The sequence below is a fragment of the Piliocolobus tephrosceles genome, chromosome 8 (assembly GCF_002776525.5).
Source record: "Piliocolobus tephrosceles isolate RC106 chromosome 8, ASM277652v3, whole genome shotgun sequence".
Classification (NCBI taxonomy): domain Eukaryota; kingdom Metazoa; phylum Chordata; class Mammalia; order Primates; family Cercopithecidae; genus Piliocolobus; species Piliocolobus tephrosceles.
In genome coordinates, this window is record NC_045441.1 from 118,565,829 (window position 1) to 118,582,036 (window position 16,208).

Genomic DNA, 16,208 nt, shown 5'->3' on the forward strand with positions numbered 1-16,208 from the left:
CGTGTGTAGGAGCCGGGATTTGGGGGTCTGGGTCGGTGGTAACAGGGAAACGGAGACTGCAGTGGAGCAGGAGGCGGAGACTAGAGCTCCAGAAAAGGTCGCTACAGGGACGGGGGTGAGTGCTGAGAGACACCGAGTGAGAAGCACAGAGATAACCCGCCTGAGCTCAAGGCCCAGCTTTTGCAAGTTGTAGAGCCTGTAGCTAACCTAGGAGTCTCTGGCTGCCAGCGATGCCGCAGGACTAAAAAGATCCCCCCCAAAATCTCTTCAATGAACCCCCACCTCCTCGTGTCCCGCTCCGGCCGGTCGAGCAGCCAATCGCCTCGCGGGGCGGGGTTGCGGCCAGCGGCCGTAACCAATAGCGGCGGAGGGGGCGGGTCCGGGCTCCCGGCGCGCGGCTGTGGGGTCGCCCCGGGCAAAGCGAGCTGAACCCTGAGGGGAGCCGCTGACCAGCAGCATGGAGGACCCCGCCGTGCCTGCGACCGGGGGCCCTCCCGCAAATGGCAATGGCAACGGCAACGGCGGCGGCAAAGGGAAGCAGGCGGCGCCCAAGGGCCGCGAAGCGTTCCGAAGCCAGCGGCGGGAGTCAGAGGTGAGGAGCCGGGAGAGCTTCGGCTGGGGCCCGGAGACGCTCGCGGGCGGGAAGCGGCGGCTGAGGTGATTCGGCCTCGGCCCCGAAGCCCTCGGCGCGCTCGGTCAGCCCCGCGCAGTGGGCGCCTGCGGGGTCCTAGCGGCTGTACTCTGGGCTTTTTGGCCCCGACACTTGTCCGCACGTCTTCTGCCGCGGGTTGGGGGCTTTCTAGCCCTCTGGCTTTCCCCCGCTGCGCGAAGATGAGCGCGGTATTGAGCGGACCAGATACTTTCCAAATATTTGTCTCACTTAATCGCTGCAGCCCCCTGAAGCAGAAATTCCGATCCCAGTTTATGGAGGGGGAACAGGAGCGGAGAGGTTAAGTTCTGGCTTGAGAGATGGGAGGCTGGAGCTCAAGCGCTGCAGGAAAGCAGGATTGGCGAGTGGGGCAACCGCACTCCCCCTCCCCAGGCTGCCTGCGGCGGGCCCCTGGACCGATCCACTTTGGCCGAGGGACTTCTGCCCGTTCCCTGCCCATCCCCTCCCCCCGCTATCCCCTTAGGCCGTTTAGGGAGCGCCTTCCGCGGACGTCAGGCCCCTGCCTGTGAGGGCTGAACGAGACGGGATTCAGGCAGGGGCAGTCCAGGAGTGGCTATCTGGAGGGACCAGGATACAGATAGGAGTATGAATATTTCGATCTCTTTCTCCTCTCCTGAAAAAGGAAACGCTACCTAGGAAGATGAAAGCACTGAATTATTATCACTCCCCTCTCCCCTCATTGAGGCAGTTTCCATCAGTTGGATCTGAGCGGAGCGGGGATCAGAATAGACGACAAAATGTCAGATGTGGCGGGGTCTGCAGAGATCATCTGGTATAGCCCTTTAATTTTACAGACCTAAAAGAAAGAGCAGTGACTTGCCCAAGATCAGACATCTGGCATACTTTGTGGTCAAGAACACCAGGCTTTGGAGTAGTCAGACCAGGTTTTGAATCCCAGCCCTACCATTTACTACCTGTGTGATTTTCGGCACATTACCAAACCTCTCTGAGCTCCGGTTTCTTCATCTGTAAAATGAGATTAACACTGCCTACCTCAGAAGGTTGTGATAAAGTCAAAATGAGATAATTGACTATAAAATGTTTGGCACAGTGCAGGCACAATGCATGTAATTAGTCAGTACATAGTAACTCTGAGTATATTACTATCGTCGTCGTCATCATCATCAAGTGGCAGAGCTGGTACTAGAAGCCAGGTCTTTGGCATTCCAGACCTTGCCTTACCATTTGAATAGCATTTCAGTTTCCAAAGTGATTTTATGTATGCTTTCCATTTTGATGTAGGTAGAGTAGGAGGAATCCATTCATTTTTTTAAAGGTAGAAGTGGAGATGAAAAGACTGGCCCAAAGTCACCACCTTGCAGAGGCAGAGCTCAGCCCTCCTGTCTTGCTAGATGTTATCTACCACATCATCTCCCTCCCTACCTCAAGATGAGTCTGATCTTTTAGGGCACCCTGTACCTCCTTCCCCCACAAAGACATTGTTCTCACTCAAATGTTTTTTTGGGGAGGTGAGCCATTCATTAATTCAATAATTATTTATCGAGGACTTTCTGCCAGTCACTATTTTAGGTGCTAGGGATATATCAGTGAACAAGATAGGGTCTTCCCCCATGGGGAGACAAATTGTGAGTAAATAAATAAAATAATTTCACAATGGTATGTTCTATGGGGGGAATAAAAGTCTCTGCCTGGGTCTCCCTTGTAAGGTTGCAATCTGTTCCCCACCTGTCAAGTCTTCTTCAGGCAAAGGCTCTGAGAGTACAGTCCTTTGAGACTCGAAAGCTTTCCACCTGCACCGCAGTTTACCTGCTGATTGTCTGCAGCTGCACTCTTCATGCCTGGAAATGAACAACTGCTGCAATCATCTCTATCTGGGCTCATTGCCTGCTGAAAGCCTGACTGGAAAGATTAGCTTTCCTTTACCTTCTGCGGCAGCAGAACTCCTTTTACCTGCCAGTACATCCCTTATCACCACAGTACCCAGATCTGCTTTTCTTCTCTCCTTCTTTTTGCTTTCCTGTGGAAGGCAGTCCTTAGAGGAGATGGGATTTTTTTCCTCTCCAGGGCTTTTAAAAAATCACTAGAAGAGGATTACTGTGGCACAAGTCAAGAGAGCCTCATCATGTATAACTGTTTATGGAAGCACCGTTGACCTACCTTCTCCCACTGGCTTAGTGTGTGAACGAACATCCCAACCTAAAAAGGAAGCTAAGAATAATTGTTTGCTTAATAAGAAGAGTCTTAACCTAACAAAAGGATTCACCTCAGACCTCTTTTAGCCAGATACGGTTTATTCATCTCCAACTCCTTGACAAAGTTTTAACTGGTCTGTGGTAAAATGAGGAAAATTCAGGTCATCGAAGTGAGTTTTTCTAAAAATTTAGTTCAATATATTAAATTTAAGGATGTAGGCCGGGCGCGGTGGCTCAAGCCTGTAATCCCAGCACTTTGGGAGGCCGAGACGGGCGGATCACGAGGTCAGGAGATCGAGACCATCCTGGCTAACATGGTGAAACCCCGTCTCTACTAAAAAATACAAAAAACTAGCCGGTCGAGGTGGCGGGCGCCTGTGGTCCCAGCTACTCGGGAGGCTGAGGCAGGAGAATGGTGTAAACTCGGGAGGCGGAGCTTGCAGTGAGCTGAGATCTGGCCACTGCACTCCAGCCTGGGCGACAGAGCGAGACTCCGTCTCAAAAAAAAAATAATAAAAATAAATAAATAAATAAATAAATTTAAGGATGTATACAATTTAAAACAGTGTTTTCCAAACTGTTATGGGGGCAACTATTAATTGTGGCTAAAATTTTTATTTTAAGAAATAAAGCCAGTGTGATGGCTCATGTCTTTTATCCAGCACTTTGGGAGACTGACGCAGGTGGATAGCTTCAGCTCAGGAATTCAAGACCAACCTGGGAAATGTGGGCAGACCCAATCTCTACAAAAAAAAAAAAAAAAAAAAAATTTAGCCAGGCATGATGGTGCGCGCCTGTTGTCCCAGCTGCTCAGGAGGCTGAGGTGGGAGAATCACTTAAGCCCAGGAAGTTGAGGCCGCAGTGAGCTGTGATTGTGCCACTGTACTCCAGCCTGGGTGAGAGGAAGACCCTGTCTTAAAAAAAAAAAAGAAAGAAAAAAAAGGAATAAAATAATAGAAAATAGTGCATCACATGCAGTAAAGGTAAATACTTTGTTAAACTTTTGTTCCAGTTTGTGTGTGTGCGTGTGTGTGTGTGTGTGTGTGTGTGCGCGTGCGCGCGCCAGCGCGCGAGTGCGTGTGTGCTGGGATATAATGTAAAATGTATCATTTTTCCAAAAAGTTTGAAAAACAGTTTTTAATGGCTGTTCTTTATTCTGAGATTCTGTCCTTCATTTTGGGAGTTTAAACAGTTCTTTTTTGAATTTTTTAAAAAAGTTTTTTAAAGTCCATGCCTATCAGAATAAAACAGCAACAACCCTCCGTCATTTGCCACTCTCCACCTTTTTCTTTTTCCCTACTGTTCCCTGTAATCCAAAAGTCTGGAAATCTTTGCTATAGTGGATTTAAACATGATTCGCCTTGTTGACAGTATAAATTGACATAATGTTTTGGGGAAGCAGCTTATATACAAAGAACTTTAAAAATGTTCATAAGATGTGATTCATTAATTTTCTTTATAAAAATCTATGCTTAGGAAATATCCTAAATATAGAAAAAAGTATAAGTCTATTACAGTTTCATGCATATAATAAAGGAAAATTAAAAACAATTTAAATATTCAACAGTAAGGAACTAGTTAAGTAAACCAATAAATGTACATCCATTTATACAATCATTTAAACTAATAGTCATAATAATATGAGAAGAATACCTTTATAATATAATATTAAAATCATAAATAGAGTGACCACCCACATAGTGCTACCAAGTGCTAGGCTGTGTGCCTTTTTGTGTTAACTCATTGAGTCCTTAAAATAACACTATGAAGTAAGTCCTGTTATTATCCTCATTTTACAGATGGGAAAACTGAGCAGATAATTTTCCAACAATTCCCTGACACCAACTGGATGTCCAACAATTCAATTCAATTCTGACACTAACTACCTAGAATTATCACAGACCCTGCAAGTTAAGGGCTCAGTCCTACAAGGCCCTACTTTAGACGCCAACCGTAGGTTGGATCCCCAAGCTATCTACACTTCAGCCTGGCCAACTACAAATTAAGTGGTTATCATGATCTTCCTTTCATGTTCCATAATTTGCTAGAATAACTCACAGAATTCAGGAAAGCATGTAATTAGAATTATAATTTTATTATAAATGATACAACTCAGGAACAACTAAATGGAAGAGATGCAAAGGACGAAGTATGGGTTTGGGGTGGTGCAGAGCTTCCATATCCTCCCTGGGCAGCACTCTCCTAGCACATCTGTTTATTCCCCAACCCAAAAGCTGCCTGAACCTAGTTGTTTCTGGGTTTTCATATGGTGTTTCATTATCTAGGCATAATTCAACTATTGGCCATATGACTGAACTTAATCTGTAGTACCCCTCCCCTCCCTGGATGTGGGGATGGTGCTGAAAGTTAAACACTCTAATCATGTGCTTGGTCTTTCCTAACATAAGTCAGCTCATGAGCATAAATTCTGGTAAAGCTGACAGTGACTCATTATGAATAACTGACACTCCTATCACCCAGGAACTTCTAAGAATTTCAGGAGCTCTGTACCAGGAACCAGCGGCAAAGAACAGTATATTTTTTATGTCACACTGAGGCACAGAGAGGTTAACTTGTCCAAGATCAAATAGTATGTGAGAGAGCTGAGACTGAGAATTTTAAAAATTCATATATATTAACATATACAGGAAGGAAATATCCCAAAATGTTTAAATAAGTTAGAAGATGAGATTATATTAACATATATTTAATAGGATTAACTTTATACATACAACATCATAGGAAATCTAATCTTTACTACAACTTGGAGTGGAGATGTTATATTATTTGACAGTCTTAAAGTTGCAGAATATTAGAGCTAAAAAACCTCTTTAAAAATAAGGAACTATGATCCACAGCATGAGACTTGATCTATATCATACAGTGGGTTGATGACAGAACTAAAGCTAGAATCCAGTGCTCTTTGTTTCTGTCTGTCTCAAATTTATATAAATCAGCTAGATGCTCCTCTGGTCTGTGTTCATGTAGATTTCATGTAGATTAGATGTGGACACAGACCGTAGCTTTCATATGTTTTTGAGATCCTGGCCCTTTATTCAGACTTTCTGATTTTGTATGGGAATCCTCAGCCCCTCCCCACACTGAGGCTCAAGTTTTGGCTTGGTATAGAGTACCTCTGAGATGAAGGACCCAAATAGGACTCTCCTAACTGTCTCCCTGATCTAACCCTGGCCTCCATGAGGAGAAGAAGATAAATAAGGGTACAATCTTCCCTTGACAACCCCTTTTTCCAAGTTATCCCAGTTACCAACAAGATTTCTCTGTTACAGGGCTCTGTGGACTGTCCCACTCTGGAGTTTGAGTATGGAGATGCAGATGGGCATGCAGCAGAGTTGTCAGGTATGAGGTAGATGGGTCAGTAGCTAGTGGAGAACGGCCAGGAGGAGAGGGAAGGGGCCTGTGATCTCCCTGGAAGCTTGTCTGTTCTCACCAAGTGGCTGTTGAACCAAGGCTGTTCTCCACATTCCTTTTTCTCTCCACCCCAGAGTGGTAAATATCTCTTTATTTGTCTTCACATTTCCTTCTGTGATTCTCCTTGGCTATGGTATTCTTCATTCTGTCATTCTGTCACTCTTTCCTGCTCACTCTTCTTTATTCTCTTTGAAAATAACTGATTTGGTGTACTCCCAAATCAGTTTTCTCTCCATCTTCTCCCTATTCCTCCTCTTTCTCTTCCTGTCACCCGCATCTTTGCCTGCCTCCTCCTTTCTGCTACCTTTTTCTATCCCATGCCATCTCTTTTTCCTTTGTCTCCTCTACCTCCATCCTTTCCTTCTTCCTCTCGCATCTGCCCCTTATTAAAATCTCAACAAAATCTGAGGAAAAACTCCATAGTCAACTGGCCAGCTGAGCAAGGCTGGACATGTCACCTGCATCCATCATAGTGGAGTTCTGCTTGGATGTTTATGAGCTGGAGTTAAGTGATTGCATTCATCTTTCAGTGCTGGCCTGCTTCTCTCTGTCTGGATTTTTAGCTTAGGGTAAATGTGATCTCCTCACATTAAGGGCCTCCATGTTACATGTGCTACAAATGCCAGTTATTAATAAACAAGCTTTGGGTGAGATGGTGTGAAAGTTAAATATTCTGTCACATGGAAGTGATACTTTGAGACATGCTTTTTCAGAGAAAAGAGACAATTTTAAAGAAGTTCTTGTGCATAAGCACAAGGAATAAATTTTGTGATGAGTGACAGAGAAATAGAGAGCTAAGTTTAATAACCAACAAAGGATTAGAATTCATAATAGGAATATGATACAAATATATAAATATATATATATATATATATATAAAAGAGAGGAGAGAGATGAGCAACCCAACAGAGAAGTGGGCAAATAATATAAATGGGAATTTATAGAAGAAAAAGCCAAATGGTCAATAAATACACAAAAATGTGTTGAACTTTATTAGTAAATGAGGAAAAGCAAATTAAAATAATATTATTTCACAATCATCAGAGTGCAAAACTTAAAAGCCTGGGGTTGGTGAGGGTGCAGAGAAATTAGTACTTTTATGTACTGCTAGACATTGGGGAGCAGAATATAAAATTGAAAAGCATTTTGCTTTATAAAATTGAAAAGCATTTTGCTTATTTCTTGCAAAGTTGAAGATGTACACATATTGTGACCCAACAAGTCTACTCCTAAATATCCACTCTAAAGAAAATTACACTTTAGGCAGAAAATTTCTTGGGCACAAGAAAACGTACAGAGATGTTTATTGCAGCCTTGTTTATCAGTGTAAAAAGTTGGAAACAACCTACAATGCTCATCAGTAGGGAAATGGATAAACTATAGCATATTAGTGCAGTAAGCTATTGAATAGCCGTTAAAATAATTGATATAAATCAAGATATTTATTTATTTATTTATTTATTTATTTATTTATTTATTTATTTTTGAGACAGGCTCTGGCAATGTTGCCTACGCTGGAGTGGCACAATCTCAGCTCACTACAGCCTTGACCTCTTGGTTCAAGTGATCCTCCCATCCTATCCTCTCAAGTAGCTAAGACCATAGGCGTGCCCTATCATGCCCAGCTAATTTTGTGCCACCATGTCCAGCTAATTTTGTTTATCTTTTGTAGAAACAAAGTCTTATCATGTTGCCCCCAGGCTGGTCCTGAACTCCTGGGCTCAAGTGATCCTCCTGCCTTGGCCTTCCAAAGTGCTGGGACTATAGGTGTGAGCCACCACACCTGGCCTCAACATGTTTCAATATCAATAAATGCTTGACCGGGCGCGGTAGCTCACATCTGTAATCCCAGCACTTTGGGAGGCCAAAGCGGGTGGATCACCTGTCAGGAGTTCGAGACCAGCCTGACCAATATGGTGAAACCTCGGCTCTACTAAAAATACAAAAGTTAGCTGGGCATTGTGGCGTGCACCTGTAGTCCCAGGTACTCGGGAGGCTTGAACATGGGGATCGCGCCACTGCACTCCAACCTGGGTGACAGAGAAAGACCCCGTCTCAAATAATAATAATAATAATAATAATAAGTGCTAAAGACAAAATTGGGAGAAAGGAGCAGTAACAAAGGAATTTATACAATGGGATACCGCTTGTATAAAAAAGTTTTTAAACAGAACAATATCATATGTTTATAGGCATATATGCATATAGCAAAAGTAGAAAAATAGGCATATGAGGATACACACCAATTTCATTATAGCAGTTGCCTCTGGAAAAGGGAATAAGATAGACTGGGGAGCAGTCTGAAGCAAATATAACAAATGCTAACATTTGTTTGACCTGGGTAGAAGATAATACACAGGTGTCTTCAATGTACTATTCTGTACTTACCTGTATATAAAAATTCATAATCTAAAATTTAAAAATAAAAAGACCAGAACTACAGTTCAGTACCTAAGAGCCTTGCCTGATTTGGCTTTTGGTGATTTGGCTTGTGGCGCTTTACTCTTAAAAATATATATATTCACCTTCTACACTAATGACTGAAGAATTTAAGATTCAGTGATGGGATTTGCTTCTGGTCACTCCTGGATTCTGGAACTTAGGACTCAAAAGCCCTGACTCCCAGACAAGGTGTTTCTCAACCATTAGACAGCTGGCTGGAACATAAGTGAATTTCTCTTGCTTTGTGGATTACCTGTGACCTAGTTAAATTTCCAGGAAGGGTCTCAGGTAGGGAGCAGAGATTTAAAGGAAATCTGTTCTATCATCTGTTGACTTCTGTATTTCAGTTCTTCATCTTCTGTAAGATGAGAGTACGTGTATAATGTTCTGCAGAGAGACAGCGAGAGAGTAGGAAAGGGCATTTTTATTGCTTTTCTTCTTTCTTTCTTTTTTTTTTAAGAGACAGAGTCTCATTCTGTTACCCCAGGCTGGAGTGCAGTGACATGATCATAGCTTACTAAAGCCTCAAACTCTTAAGCTCAAACGATCCTCCACCTCAGCCTCCTAAGTAGCTAGGACTACAGTCATGTGCCACTACACCTGGCTAATGTTTAAATTTTTTGTAGAGATGGGGTCATGCTGTGTTGCCCAGGCTAGTCTCGAACTCCTGGCCTCAAGCAGTCCTCCTGCCTCAGCCTCCCAAAGTGCTGGGATTATAATCCTATAGGTCTGAGCCATCACACATGGCCAGCATTTCTATTTCTCATAAGCTTTCTGCATTTTGTATTGAGAAGCTGCTGTTAGCAAAGTTAGATTTTCCTGGGCACAGCAACCCTTTGACAATCATAGCTGTTCTCTAGAGTTTTTTTTTTTTGCAGCCTCTGCTTAGTGGCTGTGGGCAGGAGTCTAAACTTGTATACCCTTTGAGGAAACTTAGCAGGGAGAGAATGAACTGGCTCCAATCCTGAAGAGCCATCTAGCCATCTAGAACTTATTTTTCAGCACTTACCTTGGTTTCCTGATCCAGCACAAGGATCTTTCCTCTAAATTTCAGGAGTTGTGTTGCCCTCCTCTTCCCTTAGAGATAGGATAGTTCCTGGTTGGGTTGACAAAGCAGGAGTTGCAGCCCTGAGAAACAGGAGTGATGAGATTAAGCTCTCTGTGCTCCAGTCCTCCTCCTGGCCCTCACCAAATGTTGAAGGCTGCCTTCTCTGCTGCAGCAGCCAGCTGGCAGGAAGAGGACAGGTTTGATGGTTTAATCTCCCAGGGACACAAGTGGCTATTTTTAACTGCTCTGAAAAGGAGGAAGCTGGCTTTGGATTGAATTGGACACAGGAATGTGTTGGAAGCTTTAGCTCTTTCATGCCACCCTCTCTACTTTGGGCCGCTTCTTTAAGGATCTCCCAAATGTGACTGTTCTGTTTTTCTTGCCACAGAATTGTATAGTTACACTGAGAACCTGGAATTCACCAATAACAGGAGGTGCTTTGAAGAAGATTTCAAGACTCAAGGTAATTCCAGATCTTTACTCATAGAGACCTGCTTTTTCCTTCTATGATATCCCAGCCTGATGTAGTAAAAGGCTAAAACAAAGTGGGATCCCTCATCCCCTCTGTATTAGTTAGGGTTCTCTTAGAGGGATAGAGCTAATAGGATAAATAGATAGATATATAAAGGGAAGTTTATTAAGTATTAACTTATACAATCACAAAGTCCCACAATAGGCTGTCTGCAAGCTGAGGAACAAGGAGAGCCAGTCTGAGTCCCAAAACTGAAGAACTTGGAGTCTGATGTTCAAGGGCAGGAAGTATCCAGCACAGGAGAAAGATGTAGGCTGGAAGTCTAGGCCCATCTCTCCTTTTCATGTTTTTCTGCTTGTTTTATATTTGCTGGCAGCTGATTAGATTATGCCCACCAGATTAAGGGTGGATCTGCCTTCCCCAGTCAGCTGACTCAAATGTTCATCTCTTTTGGCAACATCCTCACGGACATACCCAGGATCAATACTTTGTATCCTTCAATCCAATCAAGTTGACACACAGTATTAACCATCACAGGTCCACCCCTTGTCAACTCGAACTCATACACATCTCCTGAGATCATACATAATCTTCAAATAAAGACAATAATAAGGGCATAATTATGCCTAACATAGTACAACTATCCTTCGTACAACTGGAAACTCACCAGTACCCAACCCAAATACTATTATATAAAGTTAACAATACTTAAATGCTGATATGAAGTCAGTAAATCTTATGTCACATGATAAAGGAGAAAGGAAATAAAATGAAGATATTAGTACAAGTATATACATGCACAAACATGTTTTTTTTTTTTTTTTTTTTTGAGACGGAGTCTCGCTCTGTCGCCCAGGCTGGAGTGCAGTGGCCGGATCTCAGCTCACTGCAAGCTCCGCCTCCCGGGTTTACGCCATTCTCCTGCCTCAGCCTCCTGAGTAGCTGGGACTACAGGCGCCCGCCACCTCGCCCGGCTAGTTTTTTGTGTATTTTTTAGTAGAGACGGGGTTTCACCGGGTTAGCCAGGATGGTCTCGATCTCCTGACCTTGTGATCCGCCCATCTCGGCCTCCCAAAGTGCTGGGATTACAGGCTTGAGCCACCGCGCCCGGCCACAAACATGTTTTTAACAAAAGAAGGAGGAAATACTCATGACAATTACAGTCCTCATTTCTGCAGCTAGTCACGTGGTTGTAGCTGGTTTTGATGACTACCTTCTTCTACTACCCATTCTGTATTCCCTTTGCCTTCAGCAAGCAGCTTGGCAGGTTGTGGTTTTTTCCTGGTGGAGTAACCCAAACCTTCATTCCCGAGGGGTCTGGGTCATTTATAGTCCTGCCTGGATTGGGGTGTTGTGGTTTCCCATCAACCTGAATCACAGGGCATAGTAATATTAAGAGACACCCTAATGGATCTCCTGTATTCCATGCATACTCTTCCTTACCTCCATTGTGGTAAGGAAGTAGACTGATTTCATCTTGATAGTCTGGGTCAATCACCCGAGCCAACACTGTAACACTCTTCTTAGCCTGTTGACTTAAGGTAGGAGGACCCCAAAGTGTCCAGGTGGCAATCTTAACTTCCAGGTTAATGGAATCATTGTTTTGTCTCCTGGTGGCAGTGTTCCTCCCTCTGGAGCTAAAACCTCTAGGCCGGCATAACGTAATGTCGCGGAAACAGGAAGCAAAAATTTTGCTAGCAGATCACTAGGGGTGATGGTGAGTGGTACCACTTCCACCCCTTGATTCTTGGACCAGTGAATCCTGACTATGGGAAAAACAGTACCCCTATATACTGGATGCTGATTGAGAGCATACACGGCCTTCGGGAGAACTTTGCCCCAGCCCTGCAAAGTATTGTCACCTAGTTGACATTGTAATTGTGACTTCAAAAGGCCATTCCACTGTTCTGTCAATCCAGCTGCTTCAGGATGATGGGGAATGTGGTAAGACCAGTGAATTCCATGAGCACAAGCCCACTGCCATACTTCTTTAGCCGTTAAGTGAGTGCCTTGGTCAGAGGGAATGCTTTGTGGAATACCATTACGGTGGATGAGGCATTCCGTGAGTCCATGGATGGTAGTCTTGGCAGAAGCATTGCTTGCAGGATAGGCAAACCCATATCTGGAGTAAGTGTCCGTTCTAGTGAGGACAAACCTCTACCCTTTCCATGATGGAAGAGGTCCAATACAATCAACCTGCCACCAGGTAGCTGGCTGATCACCCTGAGGAATGGTGCCTTATCTAGGGCTCAGTGTTGGTCTCTGCTGCTAGCAAAGTGGGCACTCAGCAGTGGCCGTAGCCAGGTCAACCTTGGTGAGTGGAAGTCCATGTTACTGAGCCCATGCGTAACCTCCATCCCTGCCACAATGGCCACTTTGTTCATGGGCCCATTGGGCGATGACAGAGGTGCTGGGGAAAGAGGCTGATTGGTGTCCACAGAACGGGTCATCCTATCTACTTGATTATTAAACTCCTCTGCTGAAGTCACCCACTGGTGAGCACTCACATGGAATACAAATATCTTCAGTTTTGACCACTCAGAGAGGTCCATCCACACACTTCTTTCCCCAATCTTTTTGTCACCAATTTCCCAATCATGCTTCTTCCAAGTCCCTGACCATGCAGCCAAATCATTGGCTATAGCCCGTGAATCAGTATATAATCACACATCTTGCCATTTCTCCTTCCATGCAAAGTATACAACCAGGTGCACTGCTCAAAGTTCTGCCCACTGGGAAGATTTCCCTTCACCGCTGTCCTTCAGGGATGTCTTAGAAAGGAGCTGTAGTGCTACCATCCACTTTGAGGTGGTGCCTGCATATCATGCAGAACCATCTGTAAACCAGGCCCTAGTCTTCTCTTCCTCTGTCAACTTATAGGGAGCTCCCCATGAGGCCATCGGTGCAGGCTGGGGGTGGCAGGACTGGAGACCATGGGCATTTGAGCCCCTTCCTCATGTAACTTATTTGTGCCTTAAGGATCTGCTTGAGCCCGATCACGTATATACCACTTCCATTTGATGATGGAATGCTGCTGTGCACGACCCACTTTATGGCTTGATGGGTCAGAAAGCACTCAGTTCATGATAGGCAGTTGAGGTCGCATGGTGACTTGATGACCCATAGTCAAACGTTCAGTCTCCACCAAAGACCAGTAACAGGCCAAGAACTGTCTCTCAAAAGTAAAGTAGTTATCTGCAGAAGATGGCAGGGGCTTGCTCCAAAATCCTAGAGGCCTCCGCTGTGATTCACCTATAGGAGCCTGCCAAAGGCTCCAAACAGAATCCCCATCTGCCACTGACACCTCAAGCATCATTGGATTTGCTGGGTCATATGGCCCAAGTGGCAGAGCAGCTTGTACAACAGCCTGGGCCTGTTGCAGAGCCTTCTGTTCTGGACCCCGCTAAGAACTAGGGGGGAGGGGGTCCAGATAAATGGGCAGGAGTAACACACCCAAATGAGGAACGTGTTGCTTCTAAAATCCAAATAGGCCCACTAGACATTGTGCTTCTTTCTTGGTTGTAGGAGGGGCCAAATGAAGCAACTTATCCTTCACCTAAGAAGGAATATCTCAACAGACCCCACAGCACTGGACCCCTAGGAATTTTACTGAGGTAGAAGTTCCCTGAATTTTAATCAGGTTTATTCCCCATCCTCTGGCACACAAATGTCTCACCAATAAGTCCAATGTGTTTGCTACTTCTTGCTCACTGGATCCGGTCAGCATAATGTCATCAATGTAATGGACCAATGTGATATCTTGTGGAAGCAAAAAGCGATCAAGGTCTCTCCAAATAAGATTTTTATGACTCAAGGCCGGAGAGTTGATACACCTCTGGGGTAGGACAGTAAAGGTATATTGCTGTCCTTGCCAGCTGGAGGCAAATTGCTTCTGGTGGGCCTTATGGACAGGAATGGAGAAAAAGGTACTTGCCAAGTCAATGACCACGTGCCAGGTACCAGGAGATGTGTTAATTTGCTCAAGTAATGAAACCACATCTGGTACAGCAGCTGCAATTGCAGTCATCACTTGGTTAAGCTTACGATAATCCACTGTCATTTTCCAAGATTCATCTGTCTTCTGCACAGGCCAAATGCGAGAGTTGAACAGGGATGTGGTGGGAATCACCACTCCTTTGTCTTTCAAGTCCTTGATGGTGTCACTGATCTCCACAATCCCTCCAGGGATATGATATTGTTTTTGATTTACTATTCTTCTAGGTAGAGGCAGCTCTAATGGCTTCCATTTGTCCTTTCCAACCATAGTAACATTCAACCTACCAGTCAGGGAGCCAATGTGGGGGTTCTGCCAGCTACTAAGTATGTCTATGCCAATTATGCACTCTGGCACTGGGGAAGTGACCACAGGATGAGTCCGGGGGCCCACTGTAAGTCAGGTCTGAGCTAAAACTCCATTAGTTACCTGACCTCCATAAGCCCCTACTTTAACTGGAGGACCACAATGACATTTTGGGTCCCCTGGAATCAAGGTCAGCTCAGAGCCAGCGTCCAGTAGTCCCCAAAATGTCTGATCATTTCCCTTTCCCCAATGCATAGTTACCCTGGTAAAAGGCCAGAGGTCTTCTTGAGGAAGAATCGGAGAAAAATTCACTGCATAAACTGTCGGTGATGTAGTGGGGTCCTTCCTCAAGGGAACCCCGCCTCCCCTTCATTCAAGGGGTTCTGGGTCTATTAACTGACTCAAGTCTGGAAATTGATTGAGGGGCCATGATTCTCTGTTTTTATAATTCAAATTAGTCTTTTGTCCATTCGACCTAGGAGTTTTCTGCTTGTATAAATTAAGTAGGAATGCAGTAGGCTTCCTATCAGTTTCACTTCTAGGAACACCGTGATGAATTAGCCAGTGCCACAGCTTTACATGAGTCAGACTATTCTGATTGCTCCTTTGCCTCTGCCATCCATTACGGTAGCTACACCTACCCTGCCTTTGATGGTCGAGTGCTTCCACTTGGCCCCTGCCGCCTGGGGATCCAATTATTCCCATTGTATTTAAATTTTTCAGTTGAGTGACTGTGGTTCCCACCATTACGTCTGACATAAGGAGAAAAGCAATTGCAGGACTCTTCAAAGATGAAGTTGCTGCCTTCACAAATCTATTTTGTAAGGCATTGGTCAAGGGTGTATCTTCTGGACCCTCCCAGCTGGGATGAGTAAGTCTAAAGTGACTAATCCACTCCACCATCCCAATCTCCCTAAGCCTTTGGATCCCTTCCTCTATATTAAACCAAGGGAGATCAGGCATTTCCAGCTCACTCACAGTGGGCCATCTTTTAATCCATAATTCAGCTGAACAAGTAAACTATTAGAACCTTTTTTAACTCCCCAAGCTGCAACATTAAATGCAGAGTCCCTACTTAGTGGGCCTAAATCAATAAATTCAGCCTGATCCAACTCTGTGTTCCTTCCTCCATTATCCCATACCCTTAATATCCATTCCCATGCCTGTTCTCCAGATTGCTGTTTATATAAATTAGAGGACTCAAATAGTTCTTTTCTTTTTTTTTTTTTTTTTTTTTTGAGACGGAGTCTTGCTCTGTCGCCCAGGCTAGAGTGCAGTGGCCGGATCTCAGCTCACCGCAACCTCTGCCTCCTGGGTTCACGCCATTCTCCTGCCTCAGCCTCCCGAGTGGCTGGGACCACAGGCGCCCACCACCTCGCCCGGCTAATTTTTTGTATTTTTAGTAGAGACGGGGTTTCACCGTGTTAGCCAGGAGGGTCTCGATCTCCTGACCTCGTGATCCGCCCATCTCGGCCTCCCAAAGTGCTGGGATTACAGGCTTGAGCCACCGCGCCCGGCCAATAGTTCTTTTCAAGTGTAGCACACCTCCTCATGGGTCACACTCTCAACCTCACCTCTAGGGGCCTGCCAGGACTTTCGTCTAGTTATAGTCTAAAACCAAACAAAGGTGTTGGGGGTAGCTTCTGAGGAGAAGCAGCATTATCTTGCCTGGCAACTGTTTCGGGGCAACT

General features: G+C 44.7%; 1 protein-coding gene across 1 annotated transcript in view; it reads left to right on the forward strand.

Moving 5' to 3' along the window:
• Positions 1–438: 438 nt before the first annotated feature.
• The window catches only part of STRIP2 (striatin interacting protein 2), a 56,784-nt gene continuing 41,014 nt past the window's right edge, over positions 439–16,208 (forward strand). Inside the window, exons 1-3 of the mRNA XM_023223550.1 lie at positions 439–592; positions 6,114–6,183; positions 10,134–10,208. Coding sequence (XP_023079318.1) covers positions 458–592; positions 6,114–6,183; positions 10,134–10,208 — 280 coding nt within the window. The 5' untranslated portion in view covers positions 439–457. The remainder of the gene's footprint in view (positions 593–6,113; positions 6,184–10,133; positions 10,209–16,208) is intronic.